This window comes from Lycorma delicatula, chromosome 8 (assembly GCF_047948215.1).
Source record: "Lycorma delicatula isolate Av1 chromosome 8, ASM4794821v1, whole genome shotgun sequence".
Classification (NCBI taxonomy): domain Eukaryota; kingdom Metazoa; phylum Arthropoda; class Insecta; order Hemiptera; family Fulgoridae; genus Lycorma; species Lycorma delicatula.
In genome coordinates this window covers 100,984,851-101,005,685 of record NC_134462.1, presented here as the reverse complement: position 1 = coordinate 101,005,685, position 20,835 = coordinate 100,984,851, and the positions used below count along the sequence as shown (strand labels likewise).

At 32.5% G+C, this 20,835-nt stretch overlaps 2 protein-coding genes across 6 annotated transcripts in view; one reads left to right on the top strand and one right to left on the bottom strand.

Annotated features, from left to right (window-relative positions):
- Positions 1–6,721, bottom strand: part of LOC142328596 (uncharacterized) — a 50,144-nt gene extending 43,423 nt beyond the window's left edge. For all 3 annotated transcript variants that reach the window (XM_075372382.1, XM_075372383.1, XM_075372384.1), the window contains exon 1: positions 6,601–6,721. In XM_075372382.1, the coding sequence (XP_075228497.1) occupies positions 6,601–6,603 (3 nt within the window). In that variant the 5' untranslated portion in view covers positions 6,604–6,721. The remainder of the gene's footprint in view (positions 1–6,600) is intronic.
- A 10,079-nt stretch (positions 6,722–16,800) lies between these two features.
- The window catches only part of LOC142329167 (uncharacterized), a 503,112-nt gene continuing 499,077 nt past the window's right edge, over positions 16,801–20,835 (top strand). The window contains exon 1 of one of the 3 annotated variants that reach the window (XM_075373520.1): positions 16,801–16,818. The gene's annotated coding sequence lies outside the window, so the exon portion shown is untranslated. Of the gene's footprint in view, positions 16,819–16,847; positions 17,053–20,835 lie in introns of those variants that run through there. The other 2 variants (XM_075373519.1, XM_075373521.1) reach the window with 2 other exon arrangements.

The window sequence follows — 20,835 nt, the reverse complement described above, 5'->3', positions numbered from 1 at the left end:
ATAACAAACACTCAATAGTTAAAAAAAAAAAACAGACTTAAAATTTAACCTCACTTGTAAAAATGACAATAAAACCCAGTTTTTTATGTGACGATCCATTTAATATGAGCAAAATCCACTTATTAGAATTTTCTTATGTTATTTTTCTTAGTACGTATAAATTCATTTAAAAGTAGTGAATTTTCTTTACTTTTTAATAAAACTTCACTAACATGCAAAATTTCCTTTGGACTCTGCAAATCCAGCTTTATCGCCACATTTTAACGGCCAGCTGGTGAGCTAACTGGAGCCCATTACATTCTTTAGATTTAATTATCACTGAATGATTCATAATCTCACTACAGCTTTATCTTTTAAAAGAATAGTGAGTTTACAAGTGCATTTTCACTTTTAATATTTATTCAAAAAATCTAAATATTTAAGGTAAACGTTTATAAAACATCTCCAAATTCAAGGTTCTTGCATCTTTTAAACCTTAGGTGTAAGAAAGTTTTGCAAGTTTTATTTTACAATTCTTTAAAAATAAATTAGGAAATTACTTTTCTAAATAATTAAAAAGTTTCAATTCTACACAAGTAAAAAAATAAAACCAACATAAAGTGATGAGATATATACAAATATTTAGTATAAAATTATAGAATTTTAAATAATTATTAGAAAAGTTAAAAAAAGTAAAACATTAAACATTATTAAAGAATGGATACCTTTAGTGAGTCATTTAATAATAGACTACCTTGGAACAGACCCTCGTATGGACACCTTTAGCGATCATTTAATAATGTAAAAATGTTATTACATTATCACATTCTATCCAATGAAATTCCTAGTTACATATATTAAATATAAACAAATTAAAAATAAAATTCATTAAAAAAAATAATAACCTTACAAAATTTAGCTCACCTAGGATATTAGCTCAATGTACTTCACACTACATAAATTTTAAAAAAAATTTTCAAACTTTATTTGATACTCTTCAAAAAGTCAAAATTTACAGAAAAATTAAAAATATATAATATTTAATGCTTTACACAGTTAATTTTAATTTTTAAGTTAATTTTATTTTACACAAATCTACATATACTGCACATAAATTTACATAAGTTATTTATTTTACATGAGTAATAATATATAAAAGGTGCATATAACTCTGTTTAAAAAAAAGGAAAATTAAGAGAGAGAGAGAGAGAGAGAGAGAGAGAGAGAGAGAGCAGAATCAGGGGTACTTAATTTGGTGAGAACAGGGCTGAGGGAATGGAAAACTAAAGTAGAAGGCAGAATATGTTATGATCTGTAAAAATAGAAAAAAATACTTGTTACTGGCTGCAAAAGAAAAAAAATTTATTTATTTTTTTTAGTTTTATTTTTCTGTAAATAAAGGTTTATTAAAAAAAAGTGATCCATTTGAAAAACAGTTGTTCACAAGAAATACAAAGATGAAAAACATCCATCATGATAAAAATAAAACAAGGAAGAAATGCAAAAAATGATATATAATGTTTCCAAACTTGACCGATCTGGGAAAAAACATGCAGCTAAAACATCGTGAGGCAGTTCATCTAATACAAAGTGTCCAGGTGAAAGGTGTCCAAAAGTGATATCCCATATTTAGAAAAAATGTCTATCTCTTAAAAGTAGACTCAATCGACAGGAAGAATCTCCATAATTTGTTCTGACTCTCAAGGTTAGCAGAATGCACATGTGCAGGCAAGCTGATTATAGTCAATCAAGATGTAGACCCCACATGTATGGGAACTCCCCAGAAGATTCAGTGTGTGCTTTTGTTAGTGGAGTTTCAATCAGTTATGCACGTCCAACAGCATGTACGAACTGAATAGAATATTGATCCTCCTACATCTAAGTCTACTCATCAGTAGGATACGACTTTGAGAGACTGGAAGTTTCTTTTCACAAACCATCTCTTTTGGAAATCGCCCAAGTTTCAGTTAGTGACAAGACTGTGGAACGTGAACACAATGCATTCGCTGCCAGTATAAGAAAGTCAATTAGGTGGGCTAGTTAAGAACTGCAAATTTCTCATTTCATTGCTCACAACAATGTTCATAAATGACTCCATTTGTGAGCATACAAATTAAATACAACTCCTTCATCACATTAAACCAAACGATTGCCGCCTACGATGTCAGTTTGTCACCGTGTTAAAAACAATCCTAACTATCTTGATACATTGTTATTTAATGACAAGGTAACCTTTCATACATGCAAGAAAGTTAACAGAATGAATGGTCGAATTTGGGATACTGAAAACCCAAATACAATAATCCATCCCTATATTAAAATATCTGTATAAACCGCAACAAACATATCAATAAATTACACAAATCACCAAAACTAAGAAATGACATCAAAACCGTAACAAAACTGACAACAGCTAAGAATTAACTGATATGTAACAAAAAATATGGAACCACGACTACTGATGGATTTACCCATTCTTAATATCATGGATGAAATACTTTTTACAACTTTCAAAAACATTCACATGATAGGAAACTGCACATAAAATATTGTACTGGCATCACTACATTGATAATTTTCATACTCCTGTATAACATTAAGTATAATATGATGATATACAATTTCATATCCACCATTAAATAACATCGTCCATAATAGTCCACAATTTTGTGTACCTTTTTTTTCTTGTATATCGCTGTCATTGAATGTAATGAAAATTTATTTTCTTTTTCTTCTTTTAGATTTATGTTAGGTCAAGATGCAGTTATATAAAGGTTATTATGGGTTACATTAATTTTTGTTTTTTTATTTTTTATTTTTATTAATTTTGAAATTTGGATTTAATAGTAATTTTTTTTAATTAATTTTTTGAATTTTGCTCTTGATTATGTACATATCCCCTGTCACTCTCATAAATTGAGATAAGTTGTTTCAAAGTAGATGTACTGGAATGTATATCTAGAAACGGATTTTGGGTTTTATTTATTTACAATAAATATTTTTAGCTGTTCAATTCAGTTAGATCTGAGTTTTGTGTCTTTCTTTTTTTATTTGATTTTTTTAATTTTAGTTAATTGTACTGTAAGGGATAATTAAGTTTTAATTTAGAATAATACATTTTTTGTACCTTTTGTATCAGGGTTAATTAATTCATTAGATTTTTTTCATGAATAATAAAGATTTACTTTGGACTGTATTTTATTGTTGAATAACTATTTATCAGCTTAGAGTCATTTTGAAATTAAATTCGTTTTTGTTTTTTATCTGGTTATCTGGTAGTTTGATTTAATCAAGAATTTCTTTTTATTTATTTTTTTTCATTTTGAAATTTAAAATTAAGGTGGATAAGCTCTTTTTTTTTATAATTTATTTTTTTCAATTGTTTTGTTGGATTAATGTCTTTTATCATTTAAAGTTCGTTGTAGACTAATGATTCTTTTTTTATTAATTTATTTTTTTACTGGATTTAAATTGTTATATTTTTAATTGTAACTAAATTAGTATATTTAAACATTTTTAATATGAATTAGCCAAAAAATAATTTTGCCTGTTTATCAAAAACATGTCCTTTAGTTTTTTATTAAAGGTTTGGCCTGCTCAATGATTTTAAATAGCCACAGTATTTTGACTGTGCTAAGGTAGCATAATAATTAGTCTTTTAATTGAGGTCTAGAATGAATGGTTTGATGAAAATTATACTTTATTTTTTTTTTTAATTTGAATTTTATTTTTAGGTTAAAAAACTTAATTGCTGATGAGAGACGATAAAACCCTATAGATCTTTACTTTTTTATAAATGTTTTTTTTGTTTATTTTTTCATTTATTGTAAATAAAATTTTGTTGGGGTGACTCGTAAAATTTTAATCTAAATTTTTTTTACATTTATTTATGTATTTTTGATCCTGTATTTTGATTTTAAGATTTAGATACCTTAGGGATAACATCGTTATAAATCTGAAGAGTTCTGATTGATAGATTTGTTTGCGACCTCGATGTTGGATTAAAAATATCTGTGGGGTAGGTTTTACAGTTTAAGGTCTGTTTGCCTTTAAAATTTTACATAATCTGAGTTCAAGCCGGCGTAAGCCATGTTGGTTTCTACTTCTTTTTTTATAATTCTAATTGGTACGAAAAGATTTTTGATAATATAATAATTTGTTTACTAATTTGGCAGATTTAAGTGCTTTAAATTTAGAATTTAATTTTTATGTAATTTACAGTTATTAAATGTTTATTTTTAGTTATTTATTTTTATTTTTTTAGGTGTTGCTTTTTTTACTTTATTTGAGCGAAGGGGTTTAGGTTACATTCAGTTTCGAAAGGGTCCTAATAAGGTGGGTTTATTTGGTTTATTACAGCCTTTTAGAGATACTTCAAAGTTGTTTAGAAAGGAGTTTTATTTTCTTACCTTTGGTAATTATTTGATTATTTCCCGTTACGTTTAATCATTTTCTAGTTTATATTTATTATTTTATTTTATTTTTTAATTAGGTTTCCATTATTTGGGTTTTATTTATGGTTACCTAAGGCTCATGTAGGCTCTTACTTCGGGTTCTATAATTTTAGGTGGTATTATGTTAAAATTGGGGAGTTATGGATTTATTCGTTGTTTAGGTTATCATTTATTATTTTTTAATGGCTTATGGTTATTTTTTTATTGGTATTTGTTTGTCTGGTTGTTTTTATATTAGAATATTTTGTGTAGTTCAAAGAGATTTGAAGGTTCTTGTTGCTTATTCTTCTGTTTGTCATATAAGTTTGGTTATTTGTGGTTTATTTACAATGACTGGTTTACGATTAATTGGGTCTTTGTCTTTTATGATTGCTCATGGTTTTGTTTCTTCTGGTCTTTTTTTCTTAATTGGTATTATTTATGATAGGTTAGGTAGACAAAGATTTTTTGTTGTAAAGGGGGTCTTTTAAATTATTTGCCTTCACTTAGTTTATTTTGTGTTATGAGTATGACTTGGATCCCTACATTAAATTTATTTTCTGAAATTTGTTTAATTATTTCTATTTTAGGATGAAGATTTTCCTCAATTTTTTTTTTCTGCTTGTAGAATCATAATTTTTTCTTTAACTCAGCATGGTTTATGTTCAAGTGATTTGATTTTAATTAGTTCTTGTTATGTTCGTGAATTTTATGTCTTGTTTCCCCATTGTTTTCAATTTTTTATTTGATATTTGATTTATTTTTTTTTGTTTGCTTATTTATTTTAATTAAAAATTTTGATTTGATATCAAAGATCTTTTTGAGGATAGGCTATGTTTTTTTGTTATAATCTTAAAGTATGAACAAAATTGAAGCTGACCAAATAATTGCTCAGAATAACCTCATAATCTAATGTTTTACAAACCTATTAATTTTTCAGGTCATTAACACACAATTTAAAATTGTTTTTAAAAAAGTTTCTTTAAACACTCTTAACTTGGATTCAAAATTTAATGAATTAATCCAAATACAAGAATATTTCTTTTGGGATGAATTTTTCCACGTCATGCATCAGCCATTGTCTTAATTTAGTACAAAAATGTTTTCTATAAAGCAACTTTTTCAGTGTTAAGCACAGACTTCTAAAAAAAAAAATTTATCCCAAAATAATTTTACGACACCAATCATCATTCATTTTACAAAAAAAAGAAACATTTCTACCTTAAATAGTATGTTGCTTGATGTAATGTAATTAAATTACAGCATTTATTAAAATGAAATTTTTTATGGCTTTTCTGGTTGTTTCTTGAAATTCGGGGAAAAGATGTTGATTTTCTACACTCTTACAATATTTCTTCACAAACATTGTAACACTCCACAATATGGTAATAATGCACCAAAAGAAACGGCTGGAACACCAGAAGTTAACAATAGAAAGATAAGGTAACCACAATGCTACATTTCAAAAATATGTTTGTATAAACATTAATTGTCACTACCAGCAACAATTGGAAAAGGTACCGATTGGCTTATAAAATGTCCCAGGTTTGTGTCAAAGATAAAAACCTTTCAGTCAAATTTCTTTAAGATAACTTGAAATGTTGTCAATCCTTAAACTTCAGAGGATTCAATAATTTGTAGAAAAAAATTTTTGAGCTTCAGTGTAGGTTACAGAGCCTAATTTTCTGCAGCACAAAAAAAAATTTACTTGTGGGGACTCAAACACTAACTTGACAGGTACATTTCTTGATATAAATTTGTAATTCAGTATAAATACAAAGAGCTTCCACTGATTATATGGTGTAACATTAAACGAACATAGCTCGATCTGGTAAACTTGTATACTAACAATCTATTCTATGGGCGTTTTGGCATAAGCTATCATAACATCACAAATAATAACCCAACAAACACTAAGAAAAACTGTTTAATTTGCCGACTGAATGCTTTGGAAAAAAACAAATTCTAAGGAGTCAAATCTCAAATAATTAGTTGTAAAAAAAGAAATAATTACGATTTACTGGAGAGGGTCAATCTTTAATAAAAATAAATATTAATAAAGAAATAACATAAAAACGTTGAACTAAATTTCAACTTGTCATTCAACGAAGTTTGTTATAAACAAAGCAAGTAAACTGAAAAATTCAGCTGCAAAATCAACTTTACTAATTTTTATTAATATGCTTACCATTTATCAAATATAAAAGAAAATTTCACAGTTACATCATGCGTCGTCTCGCACTTATCCCACGTTTTACTTTTCCAAAATTGTTGTACGTTAATATAACCTAAACTACTAATAGGTCTTAATTGAATGCTTCTTTCACTACAGTGGTTCGAGAATTTAAAGTAGATCTGTCAGTGAACGGAAAAATGTTATTTTTTTCTTTTATTTTGAATATAATTCCATCAATATCATTGAAGCTGAATTATTTGGTGCATTTTCTAAATTATTTGAAACGAAAAAATTCATTTTCTAAACTGATTTTTCAACAGGGGTTTGAAAAAAATTATCAAATAGAACAGCTACCCCGTAAACTGTAGATAAAAATAACACCGATAAAAATGTTATTTTTTATCTTTCGTGATCTTACTAGCAAATTCAATTTAATTCCGCATCTCTGTAACATTAACATTAACTTACAAGGGTAATAAATAAACCACTCAAAACAGATTGTCATCCGTATTAGAAAAGAATACCCATAAACAAGTCCCTCTTTCTAAAAGTATTAAAGAATACAATAAATGTCAGTTAGGTCTTAGATTTCATGTAGGGTAAATCCTGAAATTCACCTCCCCGGACTAGAGAGGGGGCAACGATTATGAACATTAAAGTTGGTTGGTATATACAAGCGGCTAACGAATGAAGAGGCCGAACAGCTCCCAGAATAAGGAGCTCCGCCGCTGTTACTGCCAACAGCCTTTTCGGAGGGCAGATGAGCGATAGGTGTTTGAGGCATTCTATTAACCTCCAAACTCTAATTCTATTCGCCTTCAAACGCGGAAGAAACTACTATAGAAAGTCCACGACATTATGATACAGAAGGCAACAGAATACTTATATATTAATTTTTCCTATTTAGGTACCATGGTGATGTCTTCTTTTGTTAAATATTCTGGAGGTAAAATGGCTTACCATTCGGATCTCTAGGGAAGCGGCAGAAGAAGTGTCATAGAAAAGGCAATACAATGAGATAGGTACAAGGAATGTGAGAACATTATTGTCATCACATAACTTGGAAAACTTGAAGAAAGAGATAAAAATAAATAAAATGAATATAGTAGAGATAAGCGAGCTGAAATGGGACGGAAGAGGAGAATTGAGAAGTAGTGAAGTTGTTTTATATTATTCAGGAATTGAAAAAGGAAAAAACAGAGTAGGAATACCTGTAAAAAATAGAGGAGCAGGAAGAGTATCTGGACGATAGAGTAATGGCTTTAAGGATTGGAATGCTGTCAAAAGATCTATTAATAGTTCAGGTGTATATGCAAAAGTCAGAGTATAAAAATGAAGATATTGAAAAGATGTATAATAACATTGAGGAGTTATTAGAAAATGAATAGGACTGCTGTAGAATAATTATGGAGAAATAAAATCCAGTGGTGGGAGAAAGTAAAGATGGAAAGACAGTGGGAAAGTTTTTATTGGGATCACAAAATGAAAACGAAGACAAATAATAATTAATCAAATTTTGCCAACAGAAGGATTTTTTCATTACAAATTCATTTTTTTAAATCATAAACAAAGAAGATATACTTGAACAAGACCAAAAGATGGATCTTGCTTTCAGATAAATTATTTTTTAGTTGAAAATAGATACAGGAATGCTGTTAAGAAAGCAAATGGGCTCCAGGAACTGACATAGGAAGTGATCTTTTTCTGGTAAAGATGGAAATGAAAATAAGATTAAAATGAATTCAAACTTCAATGAAGGTAAAGAAATAGAATATAGAGGGCTAGAGGGCATAGAGAGATTAAAAGTGGATGAAATGATGACAGACACTCAAGGTAAAAGGGAAAATGAACCAGCAGAGGATATGCAGTCAAGGATAGAATCATCTACAAGGGAAGCTGCAAAGAAATGAATCGATTTCTATGAAGGAACTCGGGCAAAGATGGGGAAAATTACAGCAAGTGAGTAGATGCAGGTTTTGTGGAGTTACAGTTGCATATGCATTACCATTTAGGATGGACAAAACTTTGGATTCTCCAATTGATAAGGCTGATGTGGTTTTCAAGAAAGCAAAAGTTAATAAGCCCCAGCACAGACAGGGTACCCTTTCAGTTTTACAAAGTGGCACAAAAGGATTTTGGAAAAGTATTACCTAAATTTTTGAATATTTTAGAGACTGGTCAAGTTCTTACTAATTTCTTAGAAGGAATTATATTCCTGATTCATAAAAATAGGAAATCTAACAGATGTTAAGAATAACAGAGGTATTTCGTTTATTAATACAAAAGCAAAACTATTTTTAGGTATTTTATTACATACATTAATAAGATGGATTGGAGACAATATTTTTTTAAATAAATCACAAGCTGGCTTTAGAAAAGGCTATTCTTCTACAGACAATATTTTTAATCTTCATATATTAATTAATTTGAAACTTAGAAATAGGTTGGTAAGGTATATTGTCCGTTTGTCTATTCTAAAGCCACTTTTGATAGCATTGATAGATTGACGCTTTTGTTTAAATTATATGAAACAGGTTTATCATACAAGTTTTGTAAGGTTATTGGAGAGTTATATAAAAATACGCGTGCATTTGTGGAGTGTTCTAGGGTTTAATACATTTAGCAGCTTAAACCGGATGCTTATTTTCACGCACTTTTTTCTCATTGTTTATTAGTGACCTGATGGTTTGCATTGGAGAGGGTATCTGGATTGATGGCCTGAATGTTAAAGAATTGTTGTACACCTATGATTTGAAGCTGGTGATGTCCTCACCAAGAATACTCCAGGTAATGATTAATAATCTAAAAAAATACTATGAGCAATGGGAATTAATAATTAATATGGAGAAAACAAAGATTGTAGTTTTCAGGGGAGGGGGTCGGCTAGCTAGACATGAAAGATGGTTTGGGGAAATGAGACTCATAGTTTCTTGATAATGTTCAAGTTCAATTATGACTAAAGTGTCTTACATTCTTAAGTTTAATGTAACTATTGTAATTCAATGAAAATGTCAAGGGTGACAACAAATTAAATATAATGATTCAAGAAGAACATAGCATTGCTTCATTTCATCATTTACCATCTCATCAAAAAATACAGTCCACACCAGCTCTAAATTCTGCCACTAACAATACCTTACTTATAATATAGAACTAGGCGCAGGGTTCGTACTTCTACGAACTCAGTTAGTTTAGAGGGCAACGAAGTAGGACAGTTAAGATGTCCGAAAGAAGCCTACAGCAAAGGCAAAGTCAAAATTCACTGATGTAAATGTCTACCGAGGCATTTATATTGGTGGTATCCAAACGAGGCCTGGCTAATTACTGTGAGGTGTAATCAGTTAGAGGGTCAAAAGACGACCTCTGTTAAAGCCCATCAGGGATAGGAATGGGGTGGTGGTGTGACGATCAAAATCGTCACAAGGTGGAGGAGGTCATCCACCTTGTGACGATTCTCCTACAGGGGTTGGGATGTCCATTCTAGTCAGTGCTGTAAAAAGAAGCACCTGAAAAATCAAGAAATTTGTCATTGTCGTTACTACCAACTGTTGGCATGATTGTGTTTTACAAGCACAAAAAAGAAAATTTTTCTCAAGATTCCCTATAAAATTTTATCAGAGTATAGAGTATTGAAATCACTGATGAAACTAGAGACTAATTTTTTAAAAAAATAATAAGAAATGCTCACAAAATATGTAGCACTTTTGCATAGCAATTTATTGTCTCACTCCTTAAGTCATACAAGATAGAACAATGTAACTAGAAATCTTTGACCAGTTCTCCACAATCTGTACTCTACGCAATATGCAAGTTGTCTACCACCTCTTTACCAAAATGAAAATCTGGCTGACTATCAAGCACTTTGAAATCACAAAGAGCTCTCAGATGGAGTTAATGTCTCTAGATACTCTAGTAGTAGGATCCTTTGATGAGAAAAAGATCAAACTTTTATCATGGTATGATTAATACAAAAATTTGGGTGGCGAAGAAATTTGTTGGTAATTTATGTATACAACATAATATCTTTTCTACTTTTTTAACCAGTCAATCAATTTTGGAATATTCTCTGCACATAGGTAGTCCGTAGATAAAAAATAAGTAATTGCTCCAGCATTAGCCATTTTTTCTTCCCCTTTGTGGTACCGCTTGCTGAGCATTTCTCCAGGAAAGGGGGAGTAATATGATTCCATTTAGCCGGGGACAGGCCTGGCAACTGATGCCCATGATGTTTTGGCGAAACTAAATGGCTTGTTTTCCTATCTGGCAAATCCTAAGAGTACCAATGCAGCTACCAAGGGAAGATTATTGCCTCGTCTAGAATTCTTCTGAGCGGCTTTCACAGCTCTCGTGGAAGGTTTTGAAAATCTTACCTCAAAGCCTAAGGAAGTAACTGCAGTTCAGAAACCGGCCCCAGCCCCGATACAGCCGCGTAGATATGCTAAGGTGGTTAGGGACAGACGTGAAACCAGTCAGTCCAAGAAACCTGAGGTGCCTTTGTCAGCAGAGCAGAGGGCTCGACTGTGTCCAGCAGTCAGCTGAAGAAAGAACTCCAGATTGCTCTTCGGGATGACCGGAAGGGTCTTAAAATCAGAAACATCAAAGGGACCAACAAGGGATTAGTTGTAATAGCGTATGATATAGAGACCATTCACGCAATTAGAGATTCCACGATTAAGCGATTGAATATAAAAACAGATTCGAAGAGAATACGTAGGCCCCGCATTATAGTCTATGATATTGACCGTAGCCTTACTGATAAGGATGTATTTTTTGTATGAGGATGAGGATGTCCTCATTAGGGAGCATAACACTGATTTGGATGAAGTCGCCTTAGGCGGGACTACAGGCTGGTCTTTAAAACGGGTAGGCGTGATACCCAGAAATATCACGGAGTCTTTGAAGTGGGTTCTGGTTTCTTTCAAAAATTTACGTCAGGCAGACTTTTTATCGATTTAGGGTCCTGCCAAGTAAAAGAGTAAGTGGATGTCCAAAGATGTTTCAAGTGCTGCAGCTACGGTCATAGGGCTAAATTTTGTAAATTTCCGGCACAGTAGGATCACTGACCATAGCGGTGACTTAATTAATAGTTTCATCGCGCAGCATAATTTTGAGGTCTTTAATGTTACAGGTACAAATATTGACATCACCATTGGTTGGGACATCCCTGGCAGAATCCATGACTGTAGTGTGTGGTCGATGACTGTTCTAGCGATCATCGGTTGATACTTTTTGAAATAGCGGATGAGCTCCGCGATAGCCATGAGGAGCACTTTGCTGTTTACCGAGGCCGCTTCTTGCGTAGGAAGGTGGACTGGCCGAAATTCTCCTCTTTGTTGGAGTCCAGACTGGAGATTTTTTCTCAAGACCTTGACGGCCTGCCATTAGATGTCCTGGCAGAAAATTTCACTTCTGCACTGGCGGCGGCGGCGGTTGAAGCCGCCATTCCTAGAGGCAATGGCCGGGAAAGTATATCTAGTTGGTGGTCTCGGAATCTGACAGCAATGAAGCAGTCTGTGAATCGACTCACAAGGGCTGCGCAACGAGAGGGTGATCCCGATCGGCGTGCGGCCCTAACTGCGGATTACCGCAGAAGGAGGGCTAGTTACTTTCATAGCAGTAGGTCATCCAAGCGTAATTCCTGGCGTTTTTTCGTTCAGGAGAAGGGAATAGAGACCCTTGGGGCGTTGTGTATAGAGCTCTTTTTGTATAAGCGCATGAAAGTTGTCCTCTTGGCAGCTTTGTCGACCCGCGAGGGTGTGGTAATTGATAAGCACAGTCTTCTTAATATTTTGCTGAAAGATTTTCTCCCGGATGACACTATGGTGGTGAGGTTTCATACTACCGGCGTGTTAGGCGGGAAGTCGCGGTTTCCGAGACCAACTTAAGGTGCGTCAGGTGATCTGCAGTATGGCACGGCACAAGCTCTCCGGAAATGATTGTATCACAGTGAAGATTCTCGTCCGAGCGCTTCCAGTAGTTCTTGGTCTTCTAACCAGAATATATAATAGGTTGCTCTTCGCCGGTCACTTTCTGGCGAGTTGGAATCGTGGAAACTTGGTATTGTTGTTCAAAGGTAGCGACAAAGATCCTACTGTTAGTCCTTCTCATCGTCCACTAACGCTCTTTCAAGGTTTTTAAGAAGGTCCTGTATTTGCGTATTAATGTTAGATTAGTCACTGATCATTTGCTGATGGACAACCAGTATGGTTTCCGACCGGGCAAGAGCACTGAGGATGTCATATTAAAAGTGATGGATATAGCTTCCTCTAGTTCATGCAAACATATATTAGGGATTTTCCGGACATATCCGGTACATTTAATAACTTATGATGGCCCTCTGCTTTATTCAGATGCAGAAGCGTAAATGTTCATGAAATGAATTAGAAGTGCTCTCATGTTATTTCAGCCATCGGACCGTTTCCCTGTGCGATAGCGACTCGGATTTTTGTAAGACCTTCACTAAAGGATCCCCTCAGAGCAGTGTTCTGAGTCCCTTCTTTGGATTATAGAATTTTATTCCATGTTGCGTTTGAGGTTGCCATGTGGTTGTCGTGTCGTCGCTTATCCTGACGACGTGCTGCTACTGATTGAAGGGGATTCGCGTAACGTGGTAGAGTTCCGAGCTTGTGTCTCACAAGCTCATGCTTGTGAGACACTCCGGCTGTGGAGACGCCAACATAAGATAAGTTTCAGCCCAGAGAAAACCACAATGATATTGCTTAAGGGCCGATTGGCTGCTTCCCGACGAATCTGGGTTCAGATGGCTGATCTCCCCATTCGGTACATTACGGCTCGTACATTACGGAATACCTGGGTGTTATCCTTGATGAGAATTTTCGCTTCAAGGAACATCTGCAGTATGTAGCAAAAAAGGCCGCTGATGCTTTTTATGGAATCCGTAGTCATTCATCCTAATTTGCTGTTGCATTACCGTACCATGCGTATCCTTTACAAAGTGTCAGTAAGGCTATTATACTGTATGCTGCACCTTTTCGGGCTCAAAGCTTGGGTTTTAGGTACTACGCGAACATTTTGCAGCGGGCCCAGCGACTCCTCTTGCTGGCTGTTATAGGCAGTTATAGAACAGTCTCACGGGACGCAGTCTGTGCTTAAGCCGGAGTCAAACCAATAGATATCTTGGCTAATGAGCGTAAGGAATGCTACATTTCTAAGGTAAATAACCTATTGACGTCAGAACGAAACCAGGAGATTGAAGACCAGGGCCTTGTGTCTTGACAGGTCAGGTGGGACGAATCCCCACTGGTCACTACACGCATGGTATATTTCCTATAGTGTCTGATGTAGGTGCGATTAGATGGGTTTACCCCATCTAATCGCACAGTTTCTCTCCTGGCATCGTGCTTTTCGGGCGAGTTTGGCTAGGTTTCGTTTGGTGGATTAGAGTCAATGCCCGGATTGTGGGACTGATGATACAGTGGATCACGTCCTCTATGTCTCTCCCGATATGAGGTCGAACGCTCACGAGTTGTAAGGGAACTTGAGAGAATACATTCCTTTCTGGATCTCCGTATTAACTGGATGATCCGCGAGGAGTGGTCTATAGTAGCTGGATCTCTTCGCGCCTTTACGGTGTGTAGGTCTGCAGAGGGACTTTACTCGATGTGTTTGATCGTGGCAGAATCCCGGGTGGCTAGGGTTCTGGCCTAGGTATTGAATTGGATGGAGGTCGGTGCACTGGTCACGGTTATATTGGTATTGTTTATGATTCGATTATTGCCCCCCAGCAGCCGGGGTGTGGTAGCCTGTGCGACCGGGGACGTGGCTTCGTTCCGCCGGTGGCGGTCCTGATTGTGACTTGGTAATGCCACGCGAGATTCCATTATGGGAACGGGTGGGAGTGCGGAGTTTGTCCCCGGCTCCTGCGCGGACCGTAATGAGGTTACTTTCTCCTTGTTAGGTGACTTAATTTGGTCGACTTATTTGAGTGTAGGTATGAATTTCTATGTTGCGTAAAACATAATTTTAGTTGGTATGAGTGTAGCACTGATTTAACTTTCAACTCTATGGTTTTCTGAGGCATTCACAGACGCGAACGGTGCTATCAAATTTGGACTAGGCGCGGGGTCCCCGCTTCCGTGGTTTCGATTAGTTAGTTTGAGGGAATGCTATCAGGTTGGATGTGAAGATGTCTGCTTGAGACCTATGTGAAGGCAAAATTTGATTTGTGTTTTACTGATGCAAATGTCTGCCGAAGCATTTACATCGGTAGCATCGCGACCGAGGCCTGTCTTTTGACTGTGAGATGTAATCAGTTAGAGGGTCTAAAGACGACCTCTAGTAAAGCGCCTCATGGCTCGGAACGGAGGGGGTGTTATGACGACCAGTAACGTCACTAGGCGGGTGTCTTCCCCCTACGGGGTTGGGATGTACATATGTTTCATAGATTAGCTGTGGAATAGTTGTAGCTCCTTATATGGTCTAACCCATTATTACCAACTAAATATCTGTTCAATACTAGAGTCAGTTTAACTGTTTGAGTAGCCTTACACAGAATGTAATCTCCAGCTCAACCCCTTACCTTGAGACTGCTCAATCTTTGGGTAATCCCATGGTATTTAACAAAGTCCAAGAGCTTCATCAGAGTTCCAAAATTATTTAATTTAGAAATACTCCTTAATTCCTAATATTAGTGAAATAAATAATCATTGTTTCCTGGGCCATTAATGCACAAGTCCTTCCTGCTTACAATTCTATGATCTCCAAAAAAGCTTGACACATCATCTCAAAGAGTAATACAAAAAATTTTAAGAATCAATACATCTACATCATCAGTGTAACCTTTTATATTTCTGTTCATCACAGCAATGAATCGATACCAGATTCTAAAAAAATGGAAGAGAATTCCTCTCTTTTCTGTCACCTTGCTTCTCTGTTTGATCATACTCTTCCTTTGCCCTTTAGATTACATTTAACTGTCTTAAGCCGATTTGCTTCACTTAAGTACCATAATTCCAAAGTTCATAACTAAAATTATAGATTTAAAAGGTTATTGTTAAACACCCCTCTACACCAGGAGATGCATGTGCTATGTTTTTGTATAGAAATAAATAGGATGTAGACTTTTAGAAATGTGTAGAAAATGTAAACTACCAAATTATACCCTTTTTAAAAACATAAAATTGCATATAACTGGATTTCAGTCTACAGATCTTGAATATATTTGGGTGAAGCCAAAAAGTGGTCAACTAAACAAGATGAAGAAGAAACCCACCATTAATCTAAGTCATCATAAGCTCCCTAGGAAATCTCCAGGCCATTAAATTGCAAGCAATTTCCTTTTTGGAACTAAACATTTTACTTGTCTTTACCAAGCTGTTGAGTTATTTTTTTCTAAGGAAACGTAAACACATGATTACTAAATCATAACTGCTAACCACCATCTATTCCTGGTATATTATTCCATACCAACATTAATTTGGCTACACTTTGGGGATATTCTACAGTAGCAATAAGGTCTCATGGTACAGTTAAAAGGTATGAGAAACCTTTTATGTCTGTTATTGGACCCCCATTTTTGTTTGACTGGGGTTAAAGGTGGTGTTGCGCTAGTTTGTTTTCTACTGCTTAACAATTGTTAAGAAAAACGATGGCATCTTCATTATTAGACAGGCAGTATAAAATTTTATTATTTACCTCGTGTAAAGTACGGTATCGCAAGTATGAACAAACTAGTTGTAATGTAACTGAACTCGAGATTTTATATTCTGTGCTTTACAAATTTGTATTAACAACTTAAATAAAATCACTCGTATATATTTTAAACATTAAATTTCTATTAACAGACATTATGCAAATTTTTAAAAAGAAACTGAAATCTTTATGTAAAGTATGTTTTAAAAATTTCTTGCTAAACGTAGTTTGAATTTGCACCGTTATATATATATCAGTCGTTCTGGGGAAATCATTCATCTCGTATAACTATAGTGCAGTATTTGTTACAACGTTTGTACCAGAAAAAAATATGGAGAAAAAATTTAACTCTCATACCGATATACACTTAATAATAACAAAATTCACTTTTAATTTTAGTTTCTTCAGTAATAATATTGCAGTTGGTTTATTTATATGACAAAAAGCTTAAAGTTAACAAAAATCGATTTTTCCGAAACTGCAAATTTTATTAAAAATTTTAACCGAATAGTACTATTTTATATAATGATTATTTTTCATTTTACTATCTTTTCTCAGCAGGTGAAACTGGCAACACAGGTAAAACACAATGTTTAATAATTTTAGGCGGTTCTTGTGTCTGCGGTTAAGCGATACTAGCTTTTCTTAAATGCGAGGTTATTTTTTGTTTTTGTCGCAGTTAGTTCATTTTACGAATTTTCTGTAGTTATTAAGAAATTGTACGGGTTTAATATGTTTTATAGATAATAAAAAGGTTGTGTATTTCGTGCGTCTGTTGTTAATGACTTTTTGAGCATGTACTGCGAGTTCGAGGTATATTGGTGTTACGTTTACTTTTAAGTTTTTAGTTAATATTAATAAACAGTGTACCAGGTCTTCTGTTTATTATATAATAACGTGGCCTTCCACTAAATGAACAAAACTTGCGGCTGTACTGTATTAACGCTGACTTGACGCGGGAAATTGGTTTCCATTTCTGTAATTAAAATGACAAAAACTATACATTATTAAAAAAAAAATTGAGCTGAAATTGCATTAATAGTATGTTATAATTATTATATTTTAGGCTTTATGTAATTATTTGCAGCTGTTAGAAAAAAACAACCAACCTAAGCAGATTGTTTCATCATATATTACCTTTTGCTTATTCAAATACAATATCTGTTTCATATTATTTGTATTCTATGTTGCTGCTTTCATATTTCATGTTTTTGTTTTTTGCTATAGAATATAACCAATGCATTTTGGTAAGACAGTTTTTTTATGAAATAGTAAATTGTATTTGGCATATTTATAATACTTGTTACTTGTACAATACAGTTAGTGATTTTAATATAAGAACAATTTTTGTTCATTTAGCACAAAGCCCTTGGTAGTAGTTTAGTTTATCATCTAATAAATGGGTCTTGTTAACACATGATATGTTGATTTTGAATTTGTTGGAAAATGTATGAAAATAACAGGGAATGCAGTTGGTTTGTGCAGTATTATACATTTACAGTCAAAAATTATGTTTTGCCCAATTTTCAGTGTAATTGTAATTGTGTTTTTTATTCTGTAGTACTTATCAAACTAAATTACCCATTTCTAAATATGTTTTGTGCTTTTTTTGTTTTTACTGTTCACCATTGCCATCAGAGCTTTATAAAATGAAATTGTTGAAAAACTAGTAAAGATAATGTAACCTACGTAATTGAAATATTTTTAATAATGATATTAGATGATTTATAATTAACATAACAATATTCAAATTATTAGTGTGCATATTTGTTGGACCATTTTAGAATACTGCATGTGATGAAATGTGACTTTTTTAAAACAAAAAGTCATTAATATTTTCAATAAAATTAAGTCCCCTCTGTATTAACTTAAGAGGTTCTTTATGAAGTGAAAACTAATACAGTTATTTGATTGTATCTTACAAAAAGGTACTTGAACCTGATAAAATATGAAGTGTTAGCCAAATGTTTTAAGCATTTTCAAATGCCATTTTAGACTGAAATCTTATTGTATGCCCTTTGTTATTTATATAAATAAATTGCCTATATGTTATTTTTATTTAATAGTTATGATAATCTTATTAAATAAAAACCGTGTGATTTAAATAAATGTTAGTTATTAGCAACCTAACCTCAAATTTACTTAACCTATATTTTTAGTCATACGTTTTAATTTTTTCAATTACTATATCACATTTATTAAAATACAAAATAGACAGTAAACATATATTTATTAAAAAATACAAATAAAGTTTTATAATCATTATGTTCCACAGTTTATTGTAATATGCTTCTTAGTATTTTTATATAAAGTTGACGTTAATAAAGTTTACTATACTGTGTTAATTTTAATGGGGTGTCAACATTCTTCTCGTTAATTAGGTGAAAATGTTTTCAGGTGCACGTTTTTTAATATATGTTTGGTATTAACTACCCTTATTACTAAACAATCATGTAATATTGGACACAACCAGTAAAATTAGTTATAAAGTTTATGAATTTAATATCTTTATTTCAGTTGTTTAAATTTACTGTTTTGAAATATAAGTAAATCTATTAAATGATATTTTGGAAAAAATACATTAATTCATGCCCAAGATGATGAATTGTATAAGGCTGGTAACATGATGAATTGTGCGTAATGAAGGAATTGTATAGTAGCTCCCAAAATATATTAAAGATTATAATTTCATATATTTAGGAAGTTTTTTAAATATAGTATACAACCATATTCATTCTAATTAATAAATAAATTTATTTATTTATGTACATATATATTTGCATAGAATAAGTTATAAATACACATGTATTTTTTAAGATCTCATCATTTAACTTTGTAGTAGAAAGGTTTTAGCTGCCTTAATCCTGAATTGTGCTGAAGTATTGAATGTTATGATTTGTGTGTGTGTAATCGATTGTCACAGATGGGGGTGTTAAATATGAGCAAATTTTTACCATGTGAAAACATAAAATTGCCAGACTGCATAATTTTTACGATCCACTTAAACAATTTCAGCCATCTCTCAGCCTTTTATCAACCAATTTGATCATATAAAATGCTATTTTGTCAAAATAAAAGGCTTTATTTGACTTGGTGTTTTATCCGATAAAACTGATATAATGAAACTATTAATGATTAAAAAAAAATTAAATGCCTGCCATTTTGTCAAACATATTTATTTTGTAGAAGCGTTGTTGTGCCAATGTATACCAAATTTCATTAAAATATCTCATTCCATTTGTAGGATATAAATTTTTATTGGAAAAATACAAAATCGAAGGCAGAAAGAAAATGAAATGAGATAGGGCATTTGTCCATATGAACTTTTTAGTTTATTTTGACGGCCTGAATCAGTTTGTTAAGTTTTTCTCAACACCCCCCCAAGACAGCCTGTATTTTAATGTACAAACAGATTGGTAGGCATTGGTCTCAACACTAGCAGTAATTATATAATTTCCTTATTCCAGTGAAAACTTAGAGGAAATAGAAAACTATGATTTCTAATAGCCGTTTTTTCACCAGTCATGGATTGTTAATGATTTAAACTCACTAGGTAGATTTAAACACTAAATAAGTTTTAAAAATCCAATTTTGTGAGAGAGTTTTTTACCTTAATCATGTAATTCTAAAAATTATTTTTATTAATTTTGTAACATCAGTTGCCTTCTCTCAAACAGTATTAATTTATATTGTTTGTGTATTACTTGGAGGATGTTTTTATTTGCTTTTTTCTTAGAACTGATTTCAGACTGCTGTTTCTTTTTTTTTTTAATCATTGGAAATTTGTTTTAAACCATGTCATTATATTTATTCATTTATATTAAACGATATTCAAGTAAATGATGAATGAGTATTTTTTACGTTGTAAATTTATTCTACTCAAAATATTTCAAGATGTTATATGTTTTTAAAATCTCCTCATTTAAACTAATTTTATTCTATAAGTTTCAAAACAATTGTGATTTTGTGCATCTTTGTCTTAACTTTGGCTCTGTTTGATCAGAATAATTTGACAAACTTGCATATTTAATTCTAGGAACTAGAGTGATAGCAGGTAACCCTAGTTAACAGTAAAACTAGTTTTAAATGGGAGTAATTAATGTCTCCAGTTAAAGAATTTTCAACTGTACTTTAGAATAATATTCTTGTATCTCATCATACTGAGTTCAGCTCACAAGACTTGCTGAATGACCGTACTTATAAACGATTAGGAAAACTAGATTATGCTCAAAAACCATTAATAAAAAGTGTTATTAAACTAATACTATGCCTTTGAATTGTAATTTTAATCGATTAATGATGTCGATGATTTGAATTTTTTGGTAGTGGTTATAAATGGGAACTCATTAGGCAGGAAAACAACTCGCATCAATTTTCACTCTTAACTATTTCATCTATATGCTATTTATCCAGCTTTGTTTTTATTTATAGTTGGTTATTATTACTCAAATGAGTACTTATAAAACTGTTTAAAGAAAGATTAGACAGAATGTATTCTGAATTAATGGCAGAGGAGTGCATACAAACAAAGAAAATAAAGAAGCCTGTAGAGGAAAAGTAGTATTAAAGGTTACTTTTTAATGTGAAAATAATTAT